The sequence below is a fragment of the Leuresthes tenuis genome, unplaced genomic scaffold, assembly GCF_036924035.1.
Source record: "Leuresthes tenuis unplaced genomic scaffold, fLeuTen1.0.hap1 SCAF_1, whole genome shotgun sequence".
In the NCBI taxonomy this organism is placed as follows: Eukaryota; Metazoa; Chordata; class Actinopteri; order Atheriniformes; family Atherinopsidae; genus Leuresthes; species Leuresthes tenuis.
This window is the reverse complement of record NW_027325355.1, coordinates 18,319,156-18,344,092: the sequence shown is the minus strand read 5'-3', so window position 1 is coordinate 18,344,092 and position 24,937 is coordinate 18,319,156. Positions and strand designations below refer to the sequence as shown.

At 40.0% G+C, this 24,937-nt stretch overlaps 3 protein-coding genes across 6 annotated transcripts in view; 1 reads left to right on the top strand and 2 right to left on the bottom strand.

Moving 5' to 3' along the window:
• Positions 1 to 284: 284 nt before the first annotated feature.
• arl13b (ADP-ribosylation factor-like 13b) lies at positions 285 to 8,983 on the bottom strand. 4 transcript variants are annotated; one of them, XM_072388377.1, is made up of 10 exons: positions 8,414 to 8,983; positions 5,887 to 5,957; positions 5,434 to 5,683; positions 4,912 to 5,017; positions 4,469 to 4,671; positions 4,134 to 4,248; positions 3,834 to 3,996; positions 3,560 to 3,673; positions 2,272 to 2,340; positions 285 to 1,594 (listed from the first exon to the last, which is right to left on the bottom strand). In XM_072388377.1, exons 1-10 carry the CDS (start codon positions 8,470 to 8,472, stop codon positions 1,518 to 1,520), a joined length of 1,227 nt encoding a protein of 408 aa, XP_072244478.1. In that variant the 5' UTR covers positions 8,473 to 8,983; the 3' UTR covers positions 285 to 1,517. The 4 variants fall into 4 exon arrangements, with proteins under 4 accessions (XP_072244478.1, XP_072244641.1, XP_072244560.1 ...); XM_072388540.1 differs by having other exon boundaries at positions 285 to 1,450; XM_072388459.1 differs by having other exon boundaries at positions 8,892 to 8,961.
• A 2,397-nt stretch (positions 8,984 to 11,380) lies between these two features.
• LOC140310073 (gamma-glutamylaminecyclotransferase-like) lies at positions 11,381 to 14,303 on the top strand. The gene is made up of 2 exons (XM_072388260.1): positions 11,381 to 11,429; positions 12,148 to 14,303. Exons 1-2 carry the CDS (start codon positions 11,397 to 11,399, stop codon positions 12,649 to 12,651), a joined length of 537 nt encoding a protein of 178 aa, XP_072244361.1. The 5' UTR covers positions 11,381 to 11,396; the 3' UTR covers positions 12,652 to 14,303.
• The window catches only part of LOC140310001 (FERM, ARHGEF and pleckstrin domain-containing protein 1-like), a 51,496-nt gene continuing 40,834 nt past the window's right edge, over positions 14,276 to 24,937 (bottom strand). The window contains exons 14-28 of the mRNA XM_072388143.1: positions 24,344 to 24,552; positions 24,018 to 24,107; positions 21,688 to 21,821; positions 20,124 to 20,205; positions 19,956 to 20,017; positions 19,679 to 19,854; positions 19,450 to 19,580; positions 19,258 to 19,326; positions 19,088 to 19,177; positions 18,640 to 18,722; positions 18,129 to 18,241; positions 16,570 to 16,730; positions 16,074 to 16,181; positions 15,784 to 15,935; positions 14,276 to 15,171 (exon numbers count right to left, since the gene is read on the bottom strand). Coding sequence (XP_072244244.1) covers positions 15,096 to 15,171; positions 15,784 to 15,935; positions 16,074 to 16,181; positions 16,570 to 16,730; positions 18,129 to 18,241; positions 18,640 to 18,722; positions 19,088 to 19,177; positions 19,258 to 19,326; positions 19,450 to 19,580; positions 19,679 to 19,854; positions 19,956 to 20,017; positions 20,124 to 20,205; positions 21,688 to 21,821; positions 24,018 to 24,107; positions 24,344 to 24,552 — 1,736 coding nt within the window. The 3' untranslated portion in view covers positions 14,276 to 15,095. The remainder of the gene's footprint in view (positions 15,172 to 15,783; positions 15,936 to 16,073; positions 16,182 to 16,569; positions 16,731 to 18,128; positions 18,242 to 18,639; positions 18,723 to 19,087; positions 19,178 to 19,257; positions 19,327 to 19,449; positions 19,581 to 19,678; positions 19,855 to 19,955; positions 20,018 to 20,123; positions 20,206 to 21,687; positions 21,822 to 24,017; positions 24,108 to 24,343; positions 24,553 to 24,937) is intronic.

Below are 24,937 nucleotides of genomic sequence, written 5' to 3'. Positions count from 1 at the left end.
GTTATAATAGTAAATTTCATTACAAATATCGGTAAAAAGTGTCAGAGCCCATTGCCAGGAATACAAAATACTCATCCCCGTGACAGACACAGGTGTGTTTGCTAATCAGGGGTGGTTGTTCAGACAATTGGTGCTCATGTTGATCCAAAAATAAGATGAACAAGAAAAAAATAAAACCCTCCACAGTGACAAGCACCACAATCACAATCGAGCAGCAGCTGCTCATGATGTAGGGGTTCTGCAAACGCACATACACACACAAAATGATCCTAGTTACCCAAGAAGATATTCAAAACGTCTTTAATTATGCTGTTATAAAATTGAAACCGGGTAGAAAAAATATCTTTTAAACATCTTGGTCATTAACAAGAGAGTGAGTGTCAGATACAGTGTACAGATCCAAAATACATCATTGTAGTTTTGAAGTGATATTTCAATTTGCTACACAAGCTGCATCTAATATATTCTAACTTTACCAGGTACTGGGATACTCAGAACATACTGTTCTGTCTGTTCAGGTGTTGTTGTGGTAATTTTTCTCCTCCCTCCTTTTGCAAACTCTTCCAACATACAAAGAAACTTCACTGGGTCACTGAAGGGCCTCCAGTTCCAGGTTCGTGTTTGTTTACGGAGTTTCAATTAAAAATGTGTTGTAAAAAAAAATAATAAATGGGTTTCAACAAGATATTCAGGAAATATCACTTTAAAGACAGATACACAGTGTAAACAGCAGAAAGTGTAAAAAAAAACAAAAACAAAAAAATCTGTAGCCCTGTTGACAAGTAAAATTTCATATTTTCTACAGTAAATCAATCATTTGTTGCAGATGCTGCTGGCAGGAGGTGAAAAAGAAAAACCTTTGATAGATTTGAAACATTTTCATTTTTCTTGTCATAATCATTTTACAGTTTCAGTTTCACATCAAGACATTCATTAAAATAACCAACAACTGATGGTCATGATGTAGTGTCCCACTATTCTGTGAACAGTAATGTAGCATTCGGTTGTTTAATCCAAGGACAGCCCTGCTTACGTTAAGCTTACACTCTGAATCTCAAGGTGCAAAAATAAATGATATAAACATGGTCATATTTAATGGCGGCGTGTATACAAATACATTTTCAGTAACAGACACATAAATATGGTTTTATTTACATTCTTTGTCAATTAAAAGTATTTCAGTTGGACACATGGAGTCCAGACTTTATAATACTGATATAAAGAACAAAAAATATAAGTTCAGCACTAAAAGTGCTTTTGCTGGGAAAAACAGAACCTGTCAGACAGTTCAAGCAGGTTCAGTGTTTTTTTTTTTCATTGAATTGTGTCCGTCAAAATCAAATCACAGCTTCGTGTCGCCGCTCTGCTCCGTGTCCTCCACGATTAAGATTGGTCGCCGGCTCCCACGCCCACAATCGCCCGTTTAGTTCGGCTGTCTACACACCGCTCGCTTGAGACAGAAAGCAAAGGAGAGAGCCGTGATTGGCCAAGAGCTCACCTCAATGAGAAAAGGTGGTTTAAAAAATGATGTCGTGAGCATCGCCGTTAGGCCGAGGCCTATTCGCCAGCGGCGGGAGAGGCTTCTTGTAAAACTCTGTGGAGGGGAGGAGAAAAGGTTCAGCAAGGTTAATGAACTGCATCCATCGAGTCCTGAAATGAAAAAAAGCCACTGTCCATTAATGATCTATCTTAGATTTAAAACAATGGCACCAAATCAGAGAAGCCACAGAAGATGCTGCAGAGAGGCAATTATGATGTGTAGAGTGGAGGAAAAATGAGCATGAATACACAAACAGGCCTTTGAGTTGATTTAGATGTCTGTGACCATGAAGGATCCACATGCATTCAAGCACAAGCCTGGTGAGATGCAGGAGGGGGGGAAAAAGATGAGTGTGTGTCACACTAATTAACAGTCAGCACACATCTTATAGCAGACAGAGTTCAGTGTTTCCCCTGCAACTCTGCACTGACAAATTTTCTACCATCGCTGTGAAACCCACAAATCCAACAGACCTAATGTTTAGATAAACTGATGTAGTGCTACTGTCATTACTATTATTCATCATTATCATCAATAATTTGATGATAGAACTACAAAATTAAATCTCATGTCTTGTAGTATAGGGGAAACACAGACATCGTCTTACCAGTTACAGAATGAGTTAATCCAAACCAAGACTGAGTTAGTAAATGAGTGAGGGGCTGATGATGACGCATGACATTAATTTGTAGTCGACAGTGAGCACTACTACATTTCACACACAGCTTTACCAGAATGCCTCGAGTCCCCGAGTGGCTCTAGTTTAGGCAGCCTAGACACTTTGGGTGTGGCCCATCCCACTAAAAAACAAAATAAAGAAGAAATAGTGAGGGTGAATGTGGAAGATGCTGAGAAAGACAGCAAATGGTGCTCAGTCTCTGCTGCGCAAATTGATGATCTGACTTCATAACAGCATCTGAAAATGCTTAGAGGGATTAGTCATAACAACAACACAAGATACGATGGACAGTGTGTGGCTGGACACTTCACTACTTGCAAAATTCTATAGAAACAAAAAGACATTCATTTCTGCCATTTGTTTAGAAGTGAGAATACTTGATCAAGTGCGACCTCTAAAGCTTTTCCTGCCACAGTGAAAGTGTATTGTGTATTGTTGACGTGTAAGTGCTTTTTGCTTAGGTCTATGCTTGTTGTACTCCTCCCTGTAATACCTTAATCTGAAACATCGACCAAGCAAACACACTACGTGCATATCTTGTTGTTTAGAACTATTCTTATGACCAACGGGCTAAGACAGGTCTTCTAACTGGGAGACAACTGTAATGCATTTGTTTCAGGGGTAAATATTCATGAGAGTGGGCTGCTCCAACAAAAGATTAATTCAAGCCAAAATTCTCAACACCATGTTTAAACCAGGCTCTGCTGAATTCTAAATTAAGGTTTTTTGGTACAATTAGAAATTAATCTGGTCAAACAACAAACCTTTCAAAAATATCACTAGTAAAAATATAGACTGCCCAACAACCACTGTTTTAACAGATCAAATAAAGACCAACACAACTCAACTAAGCTTGTTAGAAACACATGAAAACAAGAGAATAAAATCCTGAAAGCTTAGGGCCACCAAGATGTGGAGCATCAGTTGTAGAGCCATGTTAGACAGTTGAGTCGATCTTCCTGCTCCACCATATAATAGCCTTCTTGCTGAAGCGTTACATAAAAAAAAATAGCCTCATAAAATGAGGTTTCTCTAAGTCTGTCCCATAACTTCCTTTGAGACGGCAAATTTAATCTTTCTTCATGTCAAGCTAGTTTTAAAGTTTGGTGGAACATGATTCAAAGCTGCACCGTGAGTGCATCTGGCTGAAAATCTCATCTTTGTTGGAGCGACCTACCTCTAATGTGGAGGCTGACAGCAGCTGAAAGCCATGAGGAGACATAAAAGTTATTGGATTTGAAAAGCAGATGTTTTTTTAGTGGACCACTACACTAAAATCCAGCCATCACGTGTCCCTAACCCCAATTAAAGGCCTTTAACAGCAACTCGCATGCACTAACCTGGAGGAGGTGGTGGTGTGGGGCTCTCGGCTGGTCCATCCTCCGCCCTCAGCGGGTCCACCCTGTGTTTCCTCTTCAGGTGTAGCTTACTCGTCTTCTTTTTGCTTTGTTCACCTGTCGTGGGTGAATTTATAGAAGACATTTCAGGCATGAGGGCTGGTGGAGGACGCAGAAGTTAAAACTGGATCACGTGGTTTATAAAATACAAGTTTAACTGAAATGCCTCCATTCAGCCCTCTTTTATCCTCTCATGTAATCATCTCAAATAAGTTACCTGAACTGGGGTTTTCTGGTGTTTGTCTTGTATCATCTGGCTCTTCGCCATTGTCCTCTTCATACTCCTCCTCCTCCTCTCTCTCCACCCCCGCCGTCAGGCTGTTTGTCTTGCCCTCCTGCAGTTCTCCTTGCCTTTTCCTCTCTTTTTCTTTGTCATCATTCTGAAAAGAACCCGAAAAAAAAAGAAAATCATTCTTGAGCTCTTTGAAATATACTGCAGCTTCAGCTCCAACTCGTAGCCCATACAACATTGAACAGTAATAAACCATTGTGTGGTGCACACATAGTGATTATGCACCTTGGAAATCACGGTTCCTATGGGCTGAAAGGGACTCTGAATGTTCTCGTCACTGGCCTCCTCTTCTTGGATCGTTCGGCCTTCTCGTTCTGCCTCTTCACGCTCCTGTCGTTCCCTGTGGACAGAAAAAAAATGTCGACCTTTCTGCATAACAGTATTTTGACATTTCATTTATGCTTGTTTTACTCGGGATTAAATTAGGGAAAGTCTTAATCTTTCACATTTTAATTTCACATTTCAATTTGTAACCCCAGCTGTATTTATCATTCAGCCATCCTCCGTCTTCAATCTTCCCTAAAGTTCATATCTTTTTCTCCTCTTGTTCGCGTACTGACCTCTCCTCTCGTATCCGCCGTACTCTCTCCGCCCTCTCCTTCTTGTCTTGCTCCTCTAAAGCACGCTGCTCGGCCGTGTCCTTCTGAACCCGCTCAGTAATGGCCTCATAGTCTTTGGCAATGTTGTTGAGGAGCCAGTTAAGCCCCTTTTTGATGGACTTATCAATCTTTTTTCCATAGCCTAAAACGGCAGAACATGGCTCCTGGGATAGGAAAGTACATTAGGAAAGGATCAAAACTACAACGTCTAAGCATTTAAAAACACTAAAGAGTACAATTCTATTTTTTGAAACCTATGTAGGATTTGGAGCCAGCAAACCTCAAGCTATATTAAAATGCAAACTGTTGTCCAAGACCAAGCACAGCTATTAGTACAAAAATGGCCAAAACATGCCCTTAATGACATTTAAAAGCCGCCTCACAACAGGTGCAGAAACACTTACGATCTGACAGAGACACTTGTTCTCATTAACAAGCTTCTCTAACGACAGGTTCTCAATGATGTCTGCTTCAGCCAGCGCTCCCTCCTGGTCTTGTTTGTTAGCAAGCCTAAGAACAGAGAATAAAAAATAAAAAAATGTTTTATTCGAGGTCATAACTTTTGCACCGGATAGTTGAGGAGAGGTAAAGACATTCCAACAATGATTAGTTGTTTAATCTGCATGGTTACAGCAGCTGGAAATCTCATGGAAATGTGGCAGCGCTGATTGCTGATTAGAACCTACTAAAAAAATCTACTTCTTAGTTCCCCATTCTGTGCTTTGTGTCCTGATTGGTCATTAAACAGATGCCCCAAGGAATCAATATGCACTGCACGCACTCAACAAACTGGACAAAGTACTTTTCGACAAAGCAGCGTTTGTAGATGTTATCTCCAAAATTTTCAGTAGCTATTCTGTTTTTGGAGTTTCTCATAATTTTTTGCCTTTGTCACATAGAATTTACTTGCATAATGAGGCACTCACACTAGCACGGGTTTCCCAGCAATGCGCGGGTGCTGGAGGACCTCTGCCATGGTCTCCCGCGTCTCTTGGATCCGCTGGACGTCACTGGAGTCCACTACGAACACCACACCATGTGACTCTGAGTAGTAGTTTTTCCAGATGCCCCGGATTCTCTTCCCACCACCGAGGTCAAAGATGGTCACCTCAAACTTGCCTTGCTTTAGGTCTACCTTTGAAAAGCCCACTGTGGGAGCAACGTCCTGCGGATTATCTGAAAGACAAATTGTGTATTCAGTAGGGCTGAATAACAACTTTTATTTAAATATTAAGATGACAAAGCCTAACAGCAAGAGGTCAAATGTGATTTTAAAAATTCATAACAACAACAAAACACAAGAGCAAGATAAGTACTAAACAAAGTAAACAAGCAACACTGGCAAAGCATTATTAATATTCATAACAAAGGATCCTAACCTCCCTGGATTCCTCGCACTGTTGCCGTCTTTCCTGCATTATCAAGGCCCACCATCACCAGGGTCACTTTCCTGTAAGACAAAACAAGAGGGGGGGGTGGGTGATGAATACATTTGCACACAAATATCACTCCTAAATCCAACAGAGCCAACCTGCAGCCTCCCCTGGCATTAGCTCTCATGACGCATTTTAGGGCACAGATAAGCCAGTTAATAATCTCAATGACCAACTTAATCAGAGACATGTGCAATGAACTGAGTGCGTCAGAAACAGTGACACATGGTGAAGTAACACAAATAAAATAAATCAATGTTGCAGCACTTTTGTTCAACGCAATTTGTTGGGGGTCGGTTTTATTTTTTTTAAAAGATGCAAAATAATTTTTCTGTCCACTAATAAATAGGTCACTGTACACACATTTCAATACCAATAAAGTAAGGATGTTGTTTTAAAATCCTCTTTTAGTGCCATAACAAAGATGCAGGAAGTGGTGTTACCCAGTATGTACATTAATAAAAACATTCTTATGGTGACCACACATAATGAAACAGATGCAGTCATGCATGCGGTTATATACAACATGTGCACATCTCGTCAGCAAGCTGGTAAGAGACAACATTCACCAGCAAGTCACTCAGCAGTCCAAATATCTTATTTCAATGCCATGATGGGAATTTTAACACTCAAGCACGAGGAACTTTTCTGAAATCAGAGCAAAATTTGCCCCGCAGTTTGCTAAACTTGCTTTAATAGGAGTTCAAAACTATACAATCTGACTGCATTAAGCTTTGATGCAGCCGTGTAGATTTTTTTTTAAAGAATAATAGCATCAAGAGGAATAAAATAATTCGAACTTGAAAGAAGAAAATCAATAATCTCACAATCTAAGACACTTTTCTAGGTCAACACAAGTAAAAAGGAATGTAGCAGCTCAAAACCCCGTTTTTTGAATATGCCTTTCCTCCTATCATAAAAGCAACACTGCTGGTCTTTAATCCAAAATCAAAACAGAAAAAAGCAAAAGGTTTCATCTAGTGAGAACACAAACTGAAGAGCAACATCATGATCTAGAATCAGAAGAGATGCCCACAAAGCCCAAATGTACAGACATACACTCGTAGTCTTTGTCTCCAAGCCGCATACTTAACTTTGACACTTGCGCCTGAAAGACATCAATCGCACAATCCATCCAACTGTCCTCTGGAGCCAACTGGCCTTCATCAGGGCAGACTTACAATGCACACCTCCAAAAGGGGAGACGCTAGCCATAAACTCATAACCCTCTGTTGATTGCTACAGCAAAACCACCAACAGCAACAAGTCAAATGGAAGAGACCTACTGAACCAACCTGGCTGCAGGATTAGTTGAGGATTTCTTACTAAATCCTAAGGATCAGATGCCTCACATAGTTACCATGTGAGTTAAGCTCTGTTGATCACTTTGTGCTGGTCTTGCTGTTTTACACACACAAATTTCTCGCGCTGCGTCTCCATTCACAAACCACCTCTCAGATGAAGACTGCTAAAAATAAATCTAACAATGTAGAACATATAATGTTTTGGTAGGTTTTTCTATGACAGATTACTTCAGCGCATCGAAGATATCATGCTTCTTCTTTTCGTAAGCATTTGTCACAAACAAACGACTAAAAAAAAAAATCTGATTTAAAAAATAAAAGCATATTCATCTAACACTTTATGCCTGTATCATTTCTAACCGTTTCTGCACCTCTGTTTGCAGAGCACCAACTCAAAATTAAAAATCTTAACATTTGTTTCCAGAGGTAATCAAAAGATGTGATTTACAGACCAGAATTAAGAATGAAAAATGAACTTTTACAGCACTAACAACAGCAAACATTTTCAACCTCTGGTGTTTATTGGAGAGAAAGAAAGTAAAACACCTTGTGAAATAATCATCAGCTTTTTTTTTGGTCATCTCAGACTGGCTGTTACTACGTCTGATTTTTCCCTAATCGTTACAGATAAAGTAAGAGTTTGACATAAAATTGAAATTAGAAAGTGTATATTGTTGTATAAGTAAAATGTCTGTTAATGATAGTGATTCAAATCAGCATCTCAGTTCAACAAAATATGTAAATGAGCAAAGTAGGTCCCTATAATTTACCACCTACTGGGAGTAATTACACATTAAATACACATTCATCCTTAACCAAACAAAAAACATATCTTATATATCAAGTCAACAGGTCTGATGCATCTTGGGAAGTCTTAAGTGTTAGTGGCGAACAGAAAAGATAAAATCTATATAGACTGAAAATCTACTAAAGCAAATAAAGCATCATCGTCTGTCGTCATAGGATAATGAAGCTGTCGCTAGTTGTCAACCTTCTCATGATAGGTCTTAAAACATCTACACAGATGTTTTTTTGTATACGATAATAAACTGGAAGGACCCATCTGAGTCTGAGGAGAAGTTTCAATTCTAAGTAGTGACATATATCGCAGCGACAGCACGTATAATTGACAAAGAAAGATGTTGACACCACTTTGTGACTTAACTCACCTTGCAGGCTCTCGCCAGCGTTTCAACCAGTTGCAGCAATTCGCCATCAGACTAAACATCGCACTCCGCGTCCAGATGACTGCAATCAAGTGGTCATCTATCCAGGAGCGTCTCCTCTATCGAGCCTTGCCTCACCAGCTGAACGATTCCTTATCAAAATTTGCTACATGGCGAGCTAACACACAACCGTATGAATACTGAGAGATTTCATGACGCTCGACCTAATCAACTTCACTGATTCAAGGGGTTGTTACTCTGCGGTATTGTTCAATAGTGACTTGGTTAATAACGATTTCAAGAACTACAAAATCCCATTATCTAAGGTTAGCTAAGGCTAATGTAGCTAGCAATAACGGTACCTTGTTTGTTTCAGTCTCGGCACACTAGCACGTCCCTTCATTTAAGAACAATTGTTTTACTCCCTGATAACAGGCGGTAATGTACAACCGAACATTGCCACGTTAAGTATTTTACTCACAGAACATTGACCATTTAGCATTAGCTGTTTCGTAGCAATCAGCTTTGTTTATGCCGTCTTTTTTTCTGCTGCTAGGCTGCGGACGTGCTTGCGTCATCTTCCGTAATCAACAAATCAGCGTCGTTCCAAGAGATGATGCGAGGGCTCATGGAAAGAGCGACTCCTGTGGGAAAACAAATGATCTTTGATCACCTTTGAGACCTTTGATCGTAAAAGTCACAATATATGCTTTTACAGTAGACCTACAAATAACAATTTGCAGTGCATACTGTAAGCTATTCAGTCTTTTTTCAGTCTCTTTTCTAATTATTCTATCACCAATAAGCAATAAATCCTGACCTGCTATGATGTGAAGTGTAAAAAGAAACATACTTATAATCACACCTGTAAAATTAACATGTAAATCTTCTCACTGCAAATAATTTGAAAACAATCTATTCTATGAATATATTGACTGTCTTTTAAGGCCAAAGAGATACTCAAATTGTTTTTATGGAGTGCAGCTTACGCAGATATGATGACTATGACCTTGGGCCAAACTGGTTATGGTATGTGTTCTAAGGGCCAGATGTGGTCCAAATGTCGCAGACTGGCTGTGACATGGGCCTAAAGTTACAAAGAAAACTCTGTAATTCGCCATGCCTGGTAGATCTGATTGAGTTTAACCAGACACACCAACTCTGAGTCAATGCCATTATTCAGAACTAGTGGTTCTAAAGCACAATATAAATGGATGCAGGATACAGATGAAGAAGTGTCTTGAAATGACAAATGATTTTTTATTTCAGGTTAAGCACCTTTCAAGATCATGATGAAAGATGACATGGGACCATGTTGTGAAGTTCCTTGTTTTTGATGCACTGACACTTTTAGGGTAGAACAAAAGAAGAAGAAAAGCTGAAGAAATACTAGTTCTATTTCTTGGAGCTATACAAATAACAACCACTGAAACTTTGAAGAACAAATAAAAGTTTATGAAATAGCAGAGTAGCTGTCATGAAATGAAAAAGGACAGTTAGCATGTCAGACTTTTCTTATTATACTTTTTAGATGGTATTGTCTCTCTTTATTGGATTTCGATATTATCCACTGCACTAAAGTGAACCGAATGTAACTAAGAGAAAAATCCACTAAAAGATGGACTGAGACTCGGCCAAGCAGAAAGAAATGACAAATCATTCTTTATTGCATTACCAGAGTTACTAATATTCCATCATGCTGCAAAACCAGAAAGTTTATTAGATCTCTCTGGCTTCCCTGGGCTGAGTCTGCAGGCTGTGTCGCCGTCTGACTCAATATCAAGTATCTGATATGGCAAAAACGGATGCACTGTAGTTCCTGGGATGATTTACTGTCCCGGCTCATCTGAACAAGAAACTATTCACAAGTGAGTCAGAGGAGTGCAGTCAGATGAAGGAAATGTGTCTTTACAAGAGTCGAACTAAGTCACCATTATCTCCCCCTGAGACAACTTAAGTTTCATCTTTATGAGCTCTGTCTGCTGCGCCCAATTTGCTGCAGCGATCGTCTTTATTTGTTTACTGGGATCCAGTCTTTTTACAGAGTGAAAAGTAATGGCTATTTCTCACTCCAAGTGTCAAAGAGGTGCTGATCTCATAAATGGCTTTTGAAAGCATTACTATTCTTAATGTCCTTCTCTGCAGTGGAAACATTAAATCTGTTTGGCCATATATTTTTTCTTTTGTGTTATGTGGATTTTAATGGACTCAGAGGTGTAAATTATACCTGGGTAATAACAGAAAATTGTTTTGTTTTGTCCCCCACTTACACAAAAACAATTCTAACCGCCTTTTATTTAGGAGTGTTTTTTGGATGCGTATCTTAATTACTTTTGTTGTTTTTTTCACTGTTGTGCAAAGGCTTTTCTAAATTCTGACTATGTTCCACATTGTTGAACAATAATGTATACATGCCATGCATGAAATAACATAATCATGTGGTTAGAAATTTTTAAAAAAGACAGCTTTGCACTCTTTGCTTCTGTATTAAGATGCACAGTCTACTCTGGCCTTTCATGTTGCATTTTCCAGATCAGTCCAGTCATATGTCCAGGGGAAACCAAATATCTGTAACAATTCTACCCGAAAGCTATGTTTTGAGTCTCCCTCTTCTTTATCTAGATACATTTTCTCTTTCTTAAGGTGCTTCTAAGTTGTGCTTATTGCTCCCATATGGTTAGCAAAGTTGTTTTCAAGTTAGCCTATGTGGTGGTCAAATATGTTAGATAATACGTTGTTTCAAAGCTATTCAAAACAGGAAGACGTGAACTGGTCTAAACAAGCAACTTGTTTGTTTCGGTATTCTGAGATCATTATCATCATGTCAAGATAGCAATTTTTCACCAGACTGGAACAAGACAGAAAATACTCTCATCTATCGGCTACTTGCCTCTTTGGCGCCACCTGTCGTTTCTCTGATGTACAGCGATTGTTTTTACGCATGCGTAGTAAGCTCTCGTGTCGCCAGCAGGTGCAGTGGTATCAAATGCATTTACAGCGACTCTTCTCTTCATACAAGGTAAAACCGATGCCTTCGTTTACAGTACCCTGTACGCTGAAGGACTTGTGGAAATGCCTGTCAATCTCATAAACTGTAGAGTCTGTTGTTACTATGGCTAAAGTGTGCGGTTTGGATATGTTCTTGCAGGTGTGTTCAATTCAAGCTAGTCATATTCCAGTAAGCCAACAGATCAGACTGCATCCAAACTTCTCTTCGATTCAAACCCCCTCCTGAGCATGCATGTGGTGACAGTGGAGCTCTGGAGCTATCTGCGAATAGAGATAAACACTCAGAATAAGACTTAGGTGGACGGTGATTGTGAATTCCACTTTGGTTGAGAAAACCTGAGAGTTAAGCATAAAGAGGGCTGATATGGATCTCTGATTTGAAGATAGCTGCCACTTCTCCTCATCTGCCTGTGGTTTGAGGATTGTGAACATTTGATCACCAGTCGAGTCATTCCCTAACAGAGACAGTGGCTGCAACTCTGTCCTAATCTCAAGCCTGAGTTGTCAGTTTTATCACGGTTTCAGTTTCGACAATGATTGTTAAAACCAGTCGTGTCAATCTTCACCTTTGTTGCATGCCATGTTATCCTTGGGCACTATTCTCACAATCTATTTGAGTAATATTTGGCAGGCAATATTATGGTTACATGTATGTGTTTACACACTTAGAAACGTGTGTTTCCTCGAAAAGGAACGTGTTTATTAATTTGTTTTACCTTAAATTGCAGGTTTTCTCTGTTACCTCGCTGTCTTCCAGTGTCATGACGCACGTCTTTGTTTATGGCACCCTGAAAAAGGGCCAGCCCAACAACTTTCGCATGTTTGAGAGCAGCAATGGAAAAGCTGAGTTTCTCGCCTCTGCCTTTACAACCCAGAAATACCCTCTAGTGATCGCCGGTAAGTACAACATCCCTTTCCTCCTCAACCTCCCGGGAGATGGTCACAGAGTCCATGGGGAGATCTACAAAGTGGATGACCAGATGCTGAAATTCCTGGATGACTTTGAAAGCATCCCTACCATGTACCAGCGGACTTTGGTCAAGCTGGAGGTGAAGGAGTGGACTGGGAAGACGGATGGAGAAGAGAGGCCAACCCCAGGAAGCATCACAGAGGCGTATGTGTACAACACCACAACTTATCAGCCAGACTGGCCCTCTCTGCCCAGCTTCGAGAGCTACGACTCGAATGGAGATCATGGCCTCTCCTATGTGAACAGAGAGGCACGAGACTGATGAAGCCTGCTGCAGTGAGATAACAAATGGGATCACCTGACTTTTTTCGCCATTCATTGTCAGCTGAGCATTTGGGGAGCACACTGATACACTTCTGATTCCATGTTGTGTTCCCCATAACATCCTTAGATTAAGAGAAAAGATCAAAAATATAAATGAATGCAGAATAGGGGTCCGATTGTAGTTTAAGGTGGACGTTAATGATGGGACTGACTGATTTTTGCGATCAGTTACAAAGCATGAAGATGAAACTCGGTAGTTCTTATGTTGGTGTTAATAATGTAGTGAGAACATAGTTATTAAAAACAAGCCGTCTTGTAACACTTGTAAAAGCTTCTATTTTGAAAAAAAAAACCCTAAAGCTCTTTTTCTCAAACTTTCTCAGGGATGAATTTTTACAGTTTGGCCCCTGAAGCTAAATTTCCATAATTTAATTTAGACACATCCTAAGGAGTGGTTGTCAGTTCCTGTTACAGTGGGAAAGTGCTTCTATAGACATTTAAAATGTGAACATCAATTCATCCTTGTTTTAAAGCAGCATTTTCAAAGCTGTGAATTTTGATGGTTTTCTTTTATAGGATCGTATTTGTTGACTTGAAGGTCTTTACAGCAGTGGTCTCACTGTCAAGATTTAATGCAATCCATTATAGCAGCTTGGCCATTAAAATGCGCTTTCAAAAAGCTTAGATATTTTAAAGTATTTTCAGGTTTCATGTTGTCAGAAAGGTCATATTTCTGCTTTACTGTCGAGGTCACACTAAGAGGTGATGCACCGAACTGCACTGCAATAACATTTGAAGTAATGTTAGGCCTTCCTCATACATTAAAGGAGTGGTTCTAACATTCTGCTGCAGCTGGACTGAACTTCAGCACAAAATTTAACCCAGTCTAGGGATAAATGAGTGATGGGCGCAGCTTAAAAAACAACATTAGCCTTAGCTCCAATAAACTTGATAGTTGTGACATGAATTGGGACTATTATGCAAGTCTTTAACTACACTTCTCATACTGAGAGATGTTCCACTGTTAAGTGGTTTCCAAGGACATTGGTCAAACTTCTGAATGTCCTCTCTGGTTTCTCATTAGTATTTAATTATTAGCTCAAGCTCATTCCTGCTTGACCAAGTGACGGATGCCAGGAAAGATGACTTCTGTGGGAGTAAATAAAATCTAGTGCAATGATGCGTTAACCTATTTTTGTTCATTACGTGAATTTTACAAAAGACACTGGATCATCTGCTGCCGATAATCTTGATTTCTTTTCAAACGCACGGGGAGAAGTTATTGCTGTAAAAGTAAAGAAATGCTATGAAGCTACTTGTGGAATGGAAGACGTGATTGTTCTGTGAAACAGCCACTGTTTTTCCCTTGATGTTTGCTGGGTTTAACACCACACAGGGCTTTTAGACACATCTTACATATGACTATGTTATCTCTGTTAATGTGTAACAGATACTGAAGCGATTGCAGGAAAGCTGATTTCATCTTTCTATTTGTCAGTACATTATGCTCTTTTATAGTGCCACTATACCTCAGAATACATGTTTATCATCTTCCATGTGCTGTCCTAATCCCCTGAGGGGTTCTGTGATCACCAAATAAAAATAAACAAATAAAAAAGACATTTTCTGCTTGATCTAATTTATTTTTCATATGAACACAATCTTTTCATTTTTATTTAAAACTGTAAAATCCTGAAAGTTGGAGGGACACTGAAGAGAAGGTAATTGGCAATCAAATGCTGAAATCTCTGTTGGCTTTGGAAGCGTTTTGGAAGTAAATCCATTAGTCTTTTCAAACGAGAGAAAGAAAAAGAACTAGAAGAAAGTTTCACAGTGTATCAAAATACTGTACAAAAAAGATGCATTGCAAAAAGGAAAAGATGGTATCTAAATGGGTCCGAACCGGCATCGCATTTAATTCATCTCATTATATATAAACGTAAGTGTGTTGACATGCACACAGCTTTCCACATATCTGATTTATGTAATGTTTAGAAATGGTTCATACAGAATATTACAAATCTTAGAGGAAGTGAAAATGAGAAAAAAGAAAAACACGTTACATCCTTAAAGTGAACAGATGTTAGCGGTGTGTTCATGTGAGCAGCTCTAAATAAGGCAACAGAAAAAAAAACGCTGCAAGCAACTTCCAGTTTGGCACAGAAAAAGTTGGAAAAAACATAAAAATCAGACACGACTTGTGCAGAGAGTGAAATAAGACACAGAGGGGGTGAAGTGGGAAGACCTCCGAGGGTAACTTTGTGTGAAGGGTGAATTCAAAAGTATAAAAATGGGTGACTGCTTGAGCAGCCGCAGTGTGCAACATGATTCTGTGCCTTCAATACGAGTCTTTTCTGCTGTTTGTGCAGCCTGAAGTGCAGATCTTCATCCAGGCGAGTGTCAGAATGATGAGGAAGTGGAGAGGTGAGGAAATCAAATTCATTAATAAAGATCTTTCCTGGTGCTCGGCAGGGAGCGGCTGGCGGAGCAGGTTGCGCTGCGGATTACCTCCATCCACCTGAGATACGAAAAAGGAAAAAAAAGAAAACGGATCAAACCACACTTTTACAGCCAAAACCAGCCTTTGTTGCCTAGACTTTGATTTAAGTTTAGTTAAGAATCATCTGATGTTGTGACCTAAATAGTCAAACAAACCCCTAAATATTCACTCTGGTCTTGCAAGAACATGGGTTCAATTCTCAAGAAAGTTGGCTTTATTAAAAATGTACCCAGGTCAAAACTTAAGACAATCAAAAACAGCCCAGCTGGCCTTGGAAAAGTTGGACTTGTACCTGGTATTTATTGCACCTACAATAAAAATAAAAAACATGCGACTTATTGCTTTGCAGACAGAAAGCTCAAACTGGAGCTCAAACAAGCCAATATTCTTCTTTTAGTAACCTCTTGGTTCTGATGTACAATCAGCTGGTTTCACAGCATTTTGGTAACGTTATAGCAGAGCCGTACGCCTACACATGATAGTAATATTTAGACTTATATCACATATGTTGGACACACTAACATGCTTAGATTTTCCACATTTTTTTCCTCGCAACTACATTAGCTTTGTCTGAGCTGGGAATTTTTTTAAATTACATCTTTGTGATTTACTCTCTTAGCGAATGCCCACCTTTCAAAGGTGTACTCGCTCTCTGATCTGAAGTAGTACACGTGGGATTTAAAGTGAAGTTTGAAGACGTAATCTTTGTGGATGTTCTCCGACTCTGCTGGGACGGTGACGGAGTAGCCCAGAAGAGGCAGGCTGGCCAGAGGGTATTCATCCTGCATTGAAATAAGTCAGAAGAGGGGGTAAACGTTCCAGATCATCTTTGTTTATTGTCATTAAGCAGAGATCACTGAGCAGCGACTAAAACCTCAATCAACACTGCATCAATTTCAGCACATATCTACATGTCTCACCTGGTGTGACTTGTAGAAGAAGAGGCTAAAGTTGGTGAAGACCACCCAGAGTTTCTGCCAGCCGTTGCTGTTTTTAAACTTTCTCAGCAGGTTACCTGAGAGCTGGTTCTGAAAACACAAGACAGATGGGGAAAGAATAGAGAGAGCCCACAGCTCAATAAAAGAAGGCCACCGATTCTATTTTGATGTTAAAAAAGGAAAGAGAAAACTGACAGCCTCCATCTTCACTTGCTCAGTTTCACTTTGCTCCATGCAAACCAAGAACGTACTTTATTTTATTCTTCTACATTTAACTTGTCAGGACAGATTCTGATTATGGATTGTGTAGACCCACTACCATTGCTAGTATACATAATAATGATTTTAGGAAATAGGAAATTGTGACATTGCCCTTTGTCTGTGGAGAAAACCAGAGTGGAAGACGACACACAGCAGACGTATGACTGGAGTCGATGTTTACAGAGAGGAGGAGTAAGACACAAAAACACTGCCGTACCTCCACGGCAATACTAAAGTCCACCATGGACACGCTTGTGTTGCGATGCCAGCAGACGTGCACGGTGGTGTTGCCACGGTGACCCTGACGCTCAAGGGATGAGCGTGAGCCGCAGAGCTCCTCCTCCGACTCCAGCTCGGCTCCACCGTCCTCTGAGAGCTCTGGGGGAACAGAAAATGAGTCAAAGTTAGTGAGAAGAGCTGCAGTCTCAGTGCATAAAAACAAAGTTGTTCTAATATGCACATATATACAGCCTTTTTTACAGTCTTTACAGCAGGAAAATATGAGCTATTCAGGTCATTGAACAGATAGAAAACAAATTTAGTGTCCTGTTCCCTTTTCCATTTTTCTTTCTACTGTGTTGCAACAGTCTCCACAGCCACTAGACCTTAATCCAACGGAGCACCTCTGGGATGTGGTCCACAAATCTACAGCCAACACCCACATGGACTGAAGAATGTTCCGAGCACCTTATATGAACTCATGTCTCAAAGACTGAAAGCAGCTTAGAAAGCAAAGGTGTGTCAACAAATTACTGGCAAGCTGAAACTAAAACATGTAGACAATTAGAGTACAGCACACTGCAGTGTTTCTGTAGTGGGAGTGGCATGATCTTGAAAGACAAACTAAAAAAAAAAAAAAAGAGAGGATACAGTTAAGCTCTGTGATGAGTGAATCCTAACAGCTGCTGTGTTTTATTCCCATTTCTCTTTAAAATGCAAACTTCCAGTGCCGCAGGAGAAGATTTATCCTCGAGCTTAATGCCATAGCGATGATGTGCAATTCTGCATTAACGACAACTGACAAACTATTAAAGGCTTAACTGTCACTGTGAAAAGCTGGTTGAGAAACAAGTTCTGCAACATCATGAAAACTGATGTACTCCATGTCACAGGCTAACACTCTACATTTTAACTCTTCGTAACACAGAGTGAACATTTCCGACATGGAAAAGTTGCTTTGGTCAGGCTCCGCTTTTCTTTTTTCATGGGTTTCTGTGTTATTATTTTGTACATTTCAAGAGCTGTTATTGTGACCAAACACAGGAGCTCCCTTTATACAAAACAAAGGACGGAGCCAAAACAGTGATCAAAGAAATATGATATACAAAGAGAGAGGGAGAAAACTCGTAAAGTAATACTTTTAAACTTTGTGAGGTAAAGAGTGTACAGTCTCAGTTGAGACAAGGGAGAGACGTGAAACCAAATGTCTTCAGGTGTGGCCTAACCGAACACTGTGGCAGGTGATTAAGATGAATGAATGATGAAAAATGATGAGATGAAAAACAAAACAAAAAGACAGAAGGAGGCCGACAGTTGGAAACTGGAGCCTTTTATATCGGGTGGCACAAAAAAACACGATGAAATCACGGAGATTACTAATGTGCTGAAAGCTGCATCCTGTCTGGTTAAAAAGAACAGATGGGAGAAATGTTCTCACGATCTGTGGGAATTGAGGCACCTACAGGTAGGGCTTGTGTTTGGTCGATTAGAGAAGCAGATGTTTAGATTTTACCCTGGTCAAAATTGGATTTGTGCAGCAAACTGTATACATCTTACTGTTGTCAGTCGGACTGGTGGAGAGCAGGTCAGCATTCGGGCTACTGCTCTGTTCTGCCAAGTCAATGGCCATCCTGATGTCCTCCACCCACCGCTCCATCTCTGACGCGCAGCTGGACACAGAGAGAAATATGTGAACTTTTACAGCTAAGCACGATGGATTAGGATAAACTGTCATCCAGTCAACTACAACTCACAATACCCAATACATAACAGCTATGTGTACACGGCACAGCACACTGTTTTATAAACAGATAAAACTTTAATCAGTGAGTGAGTCACTGAATGGAAAGTAGGTCACATTGTCCAATTAATTTAGAAGGCAACCCAACTGTGGAAGAAGTCCCACAGAGGAAAACAAATCTATTTTAATGAGACTGACCTGTATTCTTCTATTCCTGGAAGCTTTGCAGCTCCCATTCATAATAGACAATAGCGTGAAACTGCAAAACTTTACTTTTGAGAAGTTTTAAATGTTTTTGTCACACATTATGTGTATGTTAGTGTGTACCTGGCTGCCACCACCATAGACTGGCGCTGCCCAAACAACGTAAATGAGTGAGGGACTCCCCACTCCTCTTCACTTTCTCTGATCTGCAACAAATCCACATCATCAGCAAACAAGTAATGAAAACAAATGCAAAGGCAGCTTTAAATAAAGAAAAGGAAAGTGAGCAGACATACTATGGTCAGTAAACTTATTCCTCTCCTGTGCTGGCGTACTGAGACAAGGAGACTAGTCCAATTAAATAGCTTAGTACATTTTTAGGTATAGAAACATACTCACTGTCTTGCCTACAGAGTTGTGTTTATTTGGTATATAGATATGCAGACTACAAAGAATTCAAAATAAAACTAAATATAAAAACACTGACCACATATGGGGCTTTACACTTTTATAGTTGTGCCAGTTAGACTTGGAAAAAGCCTTTTAAAGAAGCAGGTATATTATCATGTACCGTCATGCCATAGAGAGGCAGCTGTCCGTGAACCTTGAACTGGTTGGATGGAGTCATCCCTCGACTTGTATACACCAAGGAATCACTAAACTAGGGGAAAGGAAACATGAAGAAAGTTAGGAACACATTTTTTTATACTATAAGTACCTAACTGATGTGCAAAGTCATACCAGGAAGAACATTCTCTGCTGAAGACCCTTCCCCGACAGTTTGCTGAGGCAACCGAGTCTGATGAACTCCTGCGAGTTAAACACAAACATGACATGGGAGTATCAGGGAGCTGAGGACAAACTCTTCAAATGTCCAATATCAGTCTCTGTTTTCTCAGGACTGGCTAAAAAAATAAAATATTATAATCTTACCCTCCCAGGGATGACAAGGTTGTCGATGCCGGTTAGATCTTTCCTCAACTCTAGAAGCTTCTGGAAGTTCTCCATCTTCATCATGGTGCCCTGAAGCTGCAGAACCATCTCTGAGATGTCTGCCAGGGCAGCTGGAGGAGTGGGTTTGGTAGAGTGGGATGTTATAAAAGGCAGAGACACGATGAAAGAAAGGTGGGCGCACACAAAAACACAAAAGGCAAACGGGTACCTCGGCAGTCTCTAAAGTCTTCATGGGTGGGTGGGTAGTGCTTGCAGAGCCTCTCCAGGATTAGTTTGTAGTGCAGCAGGCGGTGGAGAGGCCTGAGGAGGAAGATGTAGAGGGGCAGGTAGCAAACTCTCTGCTGCTCAAAGTCTCGGCACAGACCCTCCACCTTCCGATTGGATCTGAGGACAGAAGAAGTCACTCTTTCCTAATTCTTCTACAATTTGGCCAACTTCTCTCATAATGTTTACAATTTCCATCCATCAAAATTTATCCAGCCTACCTACAAGCCCGTTCCAGTTCAACCAGGCACTCTGAATGCTTCTGGAGATTCATTGTCAACTGCTGCAGGTACAAAAGAGTTGAAACCAAGTGAGAGGTCACATCTATAATCCAAATCTTAAACAGACAGTAAAGGGCTATGCCACAAAGGGAGGTGTGGAACAGTTACCCTCAAACCCTGAATGTTCTTCAGTAAAATATCACCAATTCGTTGATAATCTCCTTTAATATGGGCATTAGAACGGCCCTCCCTATAAAAGAAAAGAGAGAGTGTTTGTTATTCACTGAAGTGCAGTACCACATATTTACCATTGGGTGTCAGGCTAGAGCCAAGTTTCTCAAACAGGACTGGAAAATCCTCACTCCTTCCTGGTAATTTTAATGTTTTAGTCCTCCTCCCCATTACTCCAGAAATAACACTCTGCAGATTTCCAAAGACAGGAAGTGAAGAATTTCAAGTGTTTGAATCTGTATATTAGATGTGAGGTTGTTTTGTTTCATTTTATTTTGATGTAGGTGACCTACTAGGTGACCGAGGTGACTTACTTGTGACCTTTTGTGCTGCATCAAACTTAGTTATCGACAAAGTAATTTATGTTGGGGTAAGGAAAATAAATTAATGTTTAGATTCAAAAGCTCAAACCCAAAAAAGTTCAACTTGTTTCATAGGAAAAAAGAGACAGTGGATCCAGAAATATAGCAGGGTCAATTCTTTTGTGATTGTTTAAGAACCCAAACTCTAAGGCTGCATTAGCAACACTAATCTGTTCTTAAAATGCTTCTCATTTTTCTGTTTGATGAGTTTTGCTGACATCCAGTAATCTTGCCGCACAGGGTCAACCCAGCTAATGTCAAAACAAAACATTTCCTTTGTCTTAGCAATCCTTGCAACTCTTCTCAACATCTGGATTGAAAACCTCTCATGATTATTTTTCACATTTGACATGTTTTTCATTGTAAAAACTCTTGGTCAAAACCATGGTCAAAGTTTCTGTTGAATTCATAGTTAAGCATGTAGAAACTGACCTGATTGCATAAAAGCTTAAAGCAAAAGAGGACCCACTTTGTACATTTTTTAAGCAACGGTACTTTTTTTCTCTAAATCTATTCCAGTTAAAAATGAAAAAGGAGGAGGCAATAGCTCGAGCCACCTGCACGGACAGTTCTTAGTCGAGACCTCTTTGGAGAGTGTCACAGCCTCTGAACACATTTTTGTAGCAGCTAAGAGACTTTAAGTTAATTTTTGGTGGATTTTTGTTCATTCTTTCCAACTTTGGCTCGCCCCTCTTGAAATCCGTTGTGGATTTTAAGCGTGTCTAGGATAATTATGATGTTTTAGAACCTTTTTCAGTTCACCGCAGGTGTTTGATTGAACACATCATTTTCTCTACCTGGCTGTAACAAAAGTCCAAAGTGTGATCAGTCCATTCCTGTGCTTAACAGTTTAAGAGTTTCTACCAGTCCCCAGGATTTATTTATGTATCAGGCTTGTTTTGAGGTTAATTTTGCAAACTTCTGATAAAGACCTTCATGGTGAGGATGTAATGGAACAGTGCAACACCACTCAAAGGTCTGCTCAAGTGTTCTGAAGATTCTTTGCTGAAGACAGTTCTTTTTTACAATTTTTTTTTAAAAAGGAAAAAGCTCCCTGTTTTATTATGGCCTTCTCCTGCTTAACTGGCATTAATTATAGCCTTTGATTATTCTCTGAACTGGGATGGAGAAACACCCACCACTGCGCCAGTCGCTGCTCCGTCTCTTTGAGGAATCCTTGGTGAAACCTGTAGACCGGATCATAGTGGGAACAGATCAGGTTCTTAACGGAGTCTGGAAATGCCTCGTCTTTCCCTGCGACACCCTGGAAGGACTGCAAAAATTGACAAAGGCACACATAAATGAGCAGAAAAAGAACACTGAGAAGAAATGTGGTCACATGTTGTAAACACCCATAATGTGCAAATTTAAGTTTTCTCAAACTATTTCTTTTTAAAAGTACACAAAGAAAAACTTTGACTTCTATTATGACACAATAAATCATTTTCAAACGGTGATACCAAAGGACACATGAGGAACACAAACAAATACATGCATGTGATCCCAGACTCTGGAATACCAGGTTGACAGGTCAGAATGAGGGATTGGTCTTGAAAACAGGTGACAGTGGAGATCCACCAGAGAGCGGACACAAAAATAAACACAGTCTGATCCTCTCGGCACTATGCAAGCGCGCTCCAACCCCCACACCAAGGTGTTACATCCCCCCTTTGGGGTAAATCACACAGTAAGGTGGTAGCTACTGGGGACAGTGGGCTGTCCAGCTGTTTCACAGAAGGCCGCAGCAAGAGAAAAGATGGGGGATGGTGAGAGAACAGAGAGAGAGGGCGGGGGATGGGCTGTGGTTACTCAGGCCTGAGCCATGCCACCCAAAGAAAACATTTAAGTGGTTTTAAAAAGGCACCAGCACACGCCTTTCAACCACATCAAAGAGAGTGGAAACTGTTGTCAGAAGGAAAAAGTGGCTGAGAAAGAAAAAAAAAAAAAAAGAGAGACATGTTTTCCCCTTTATATTGAGTTCAGAGGTCACAGTCAACTTCTCTGACAGGTGCCTGAACTTAGGTTCTCCAGTTAGTGCTTTTTCCAGCCCAACTGTTAGAAACAGACTAAAACAAATAGTAAAGCTGAATCATATAAGATACAAACTTTGCTGCACTTTTATCTGGGTTTCAAGATGTATTCTTAAATGCACTGTCAGCACTGATTCTAGTTGTTTTACTTGTAATATAAAGCGAGGATGAGCAAGGTAGGAGATGGTAGACTTAGCTCTTGACCTCACAGTAAAATGTCACAAAGTTAAGGAAAGGCAACATGTTACAGTGAGAATCCGACCAAACACTAAGCTATGAGTTGGGAGGGCTGAAATTAAACTGATACAGTATATCATCTTCATATATAAGTATAATAAATGTTGCTTTATTATCAAGGTTAGACATTTAAAATGAAAAGCACAAGTGAAAATATTGTTGTCGCAGGCTGCTCATACTCACGAGTCTGTCCTCATATTTATCCAGAATAATCATAGTTATTATGATACTAACTGCAGGTTAATAGTAACAAATTAAATGTGTAAGATGTCATTTGGATTTCCACTAATTAAAAAACCCTTATTTGTCTGATGATTGAGGCACAAACAATGTGATGACTGATAGAATCTTTCAAAGTAGCAAAGTGCAGTTATCAATTTTGTGACCTTTTACCTATTTTGCTGGAATATTTCTTAGGAGGTACAACATCTTAGGCAGAGATGGGTTTACACTCCATTACAGCAGGCATGCACAAATTGAGACCATATTTTTACACAAACCAATAACTTTATGTATTACAAGTGTTACGAATTTGACGTGAACAGCGTAGACTCACTTTTTTTTCAGTGATTTAAAAATTGATATGGAAGTATTTTCATCTCTCATCTGCCTTGCACAATAAATTACTCATAAACCATCAGAAGCTGAACCTCGTCAGCTATGGGCCAAGCTAAGTGCACATTAAAGCCCACTTTAAAAATGGAAATTTTAATAAAAAACACCAGAATGCTGCAACAGTGTGTTGAAACAGCTCTATGGTAATATTCAAGCCACATGCCGATTCATGTTAAATCCAAGACAGATATTTAAAAAGATCAAACAGTGCTTTTTTCTTTCTTTAAACATTTTACTGCAAAATGCCTATAATCCCAGTTCTTAGGCAGCACAAAACCATCAGACTTACTGTTCTTTCAAAATGATTATCTTCAGTTCATTTCCCAAAAATGTCTCCTTTGTAACAACATGCTTTGACTCATCGCTCCAGCACCAAGGATTGCAATTCAACTTTGCCAAATTGGCTCCTGATCTTAGGACAGATGGCTTTATGAAGATTTCCTCTCCAAGACAGATGAAAATAGTCACAGCTTAGTGGAACAACATGGCTGGGCCAGGTGCATTGTACATGTACATCCCAGTTGCCTCTGCTGTTTCCAAAATCATAGAAAATACAAAAGCCAGACAAATGATTCCTAAATTCTTACCTCTGTAATAACCTGCAGGTCTTTGAGATAGGTCCGCTCCGTCGTCAACAGTTCCTTGGCTATGAAGTAGGCTTTGTCTGTGGGAAACTTCTGGACAAAAAAAAGGAAAGATGAGATCGATACACCAGTCTATCCATCAATTTATGCATTGATAGATTCCCCTTCTTCTTCAGTGAGAAACCCCTTTAATCTGTTTATCCAACTCTTTATTCCTAAGCAGAACAATGATAAAAATAACACCGTCTACAGGCTGTTTAGATCCTCAAGTCTTGAGTGACTTTGTTGCTAATTAAGCAAAACGGATGGAGTGGAATTGGTATGCCCACCTTCCGCCTCGCCTCATCTTCATCATCATTGCGGATGTACCCAGCCTCAGTGAGCAGTGGGCTGGTTAGTGGTGACAGCTGCTGTCCCTCAGGAATCTGCTCCACACCCTGGATGCTGGTGCTGCCCATCCCCTGACCATTTACAGAGCCATTGCCATTGACAACCACATGGGGACTTCCCACCGGCGATTTCTCTGAGGCAGGACTTTCTAATGGAGGAAAGCAGGAAAACAGAAAAAGGGAGACAGGAATAGAACAAAGAGAAAACAATAAGGGAAGGTGTTACATTGGATAGACTCCCATGAAATTCACTGCCAGTGGGTGTTAATCTTTTTATTATCCAATTCTAACGGTTGAGGAAAAGGCTTCCAGATCTTCTCATAGCATAATCTTTATTACATACAACATAAAAAAGCTCAGTATTTTAACACGTTCCTCAGACAAGTCAATTAATTAACCTGCATGGCAATGAACTTCAAGGTTAGACAATTACACACAATCCATTTTAGAGAATGTCACCAAATTAGAGCCATCGATTTGCAGTTAGCTGCCCCATGGGAAATATCTTAGTTTATCCTAAAGGAGATTATTTAT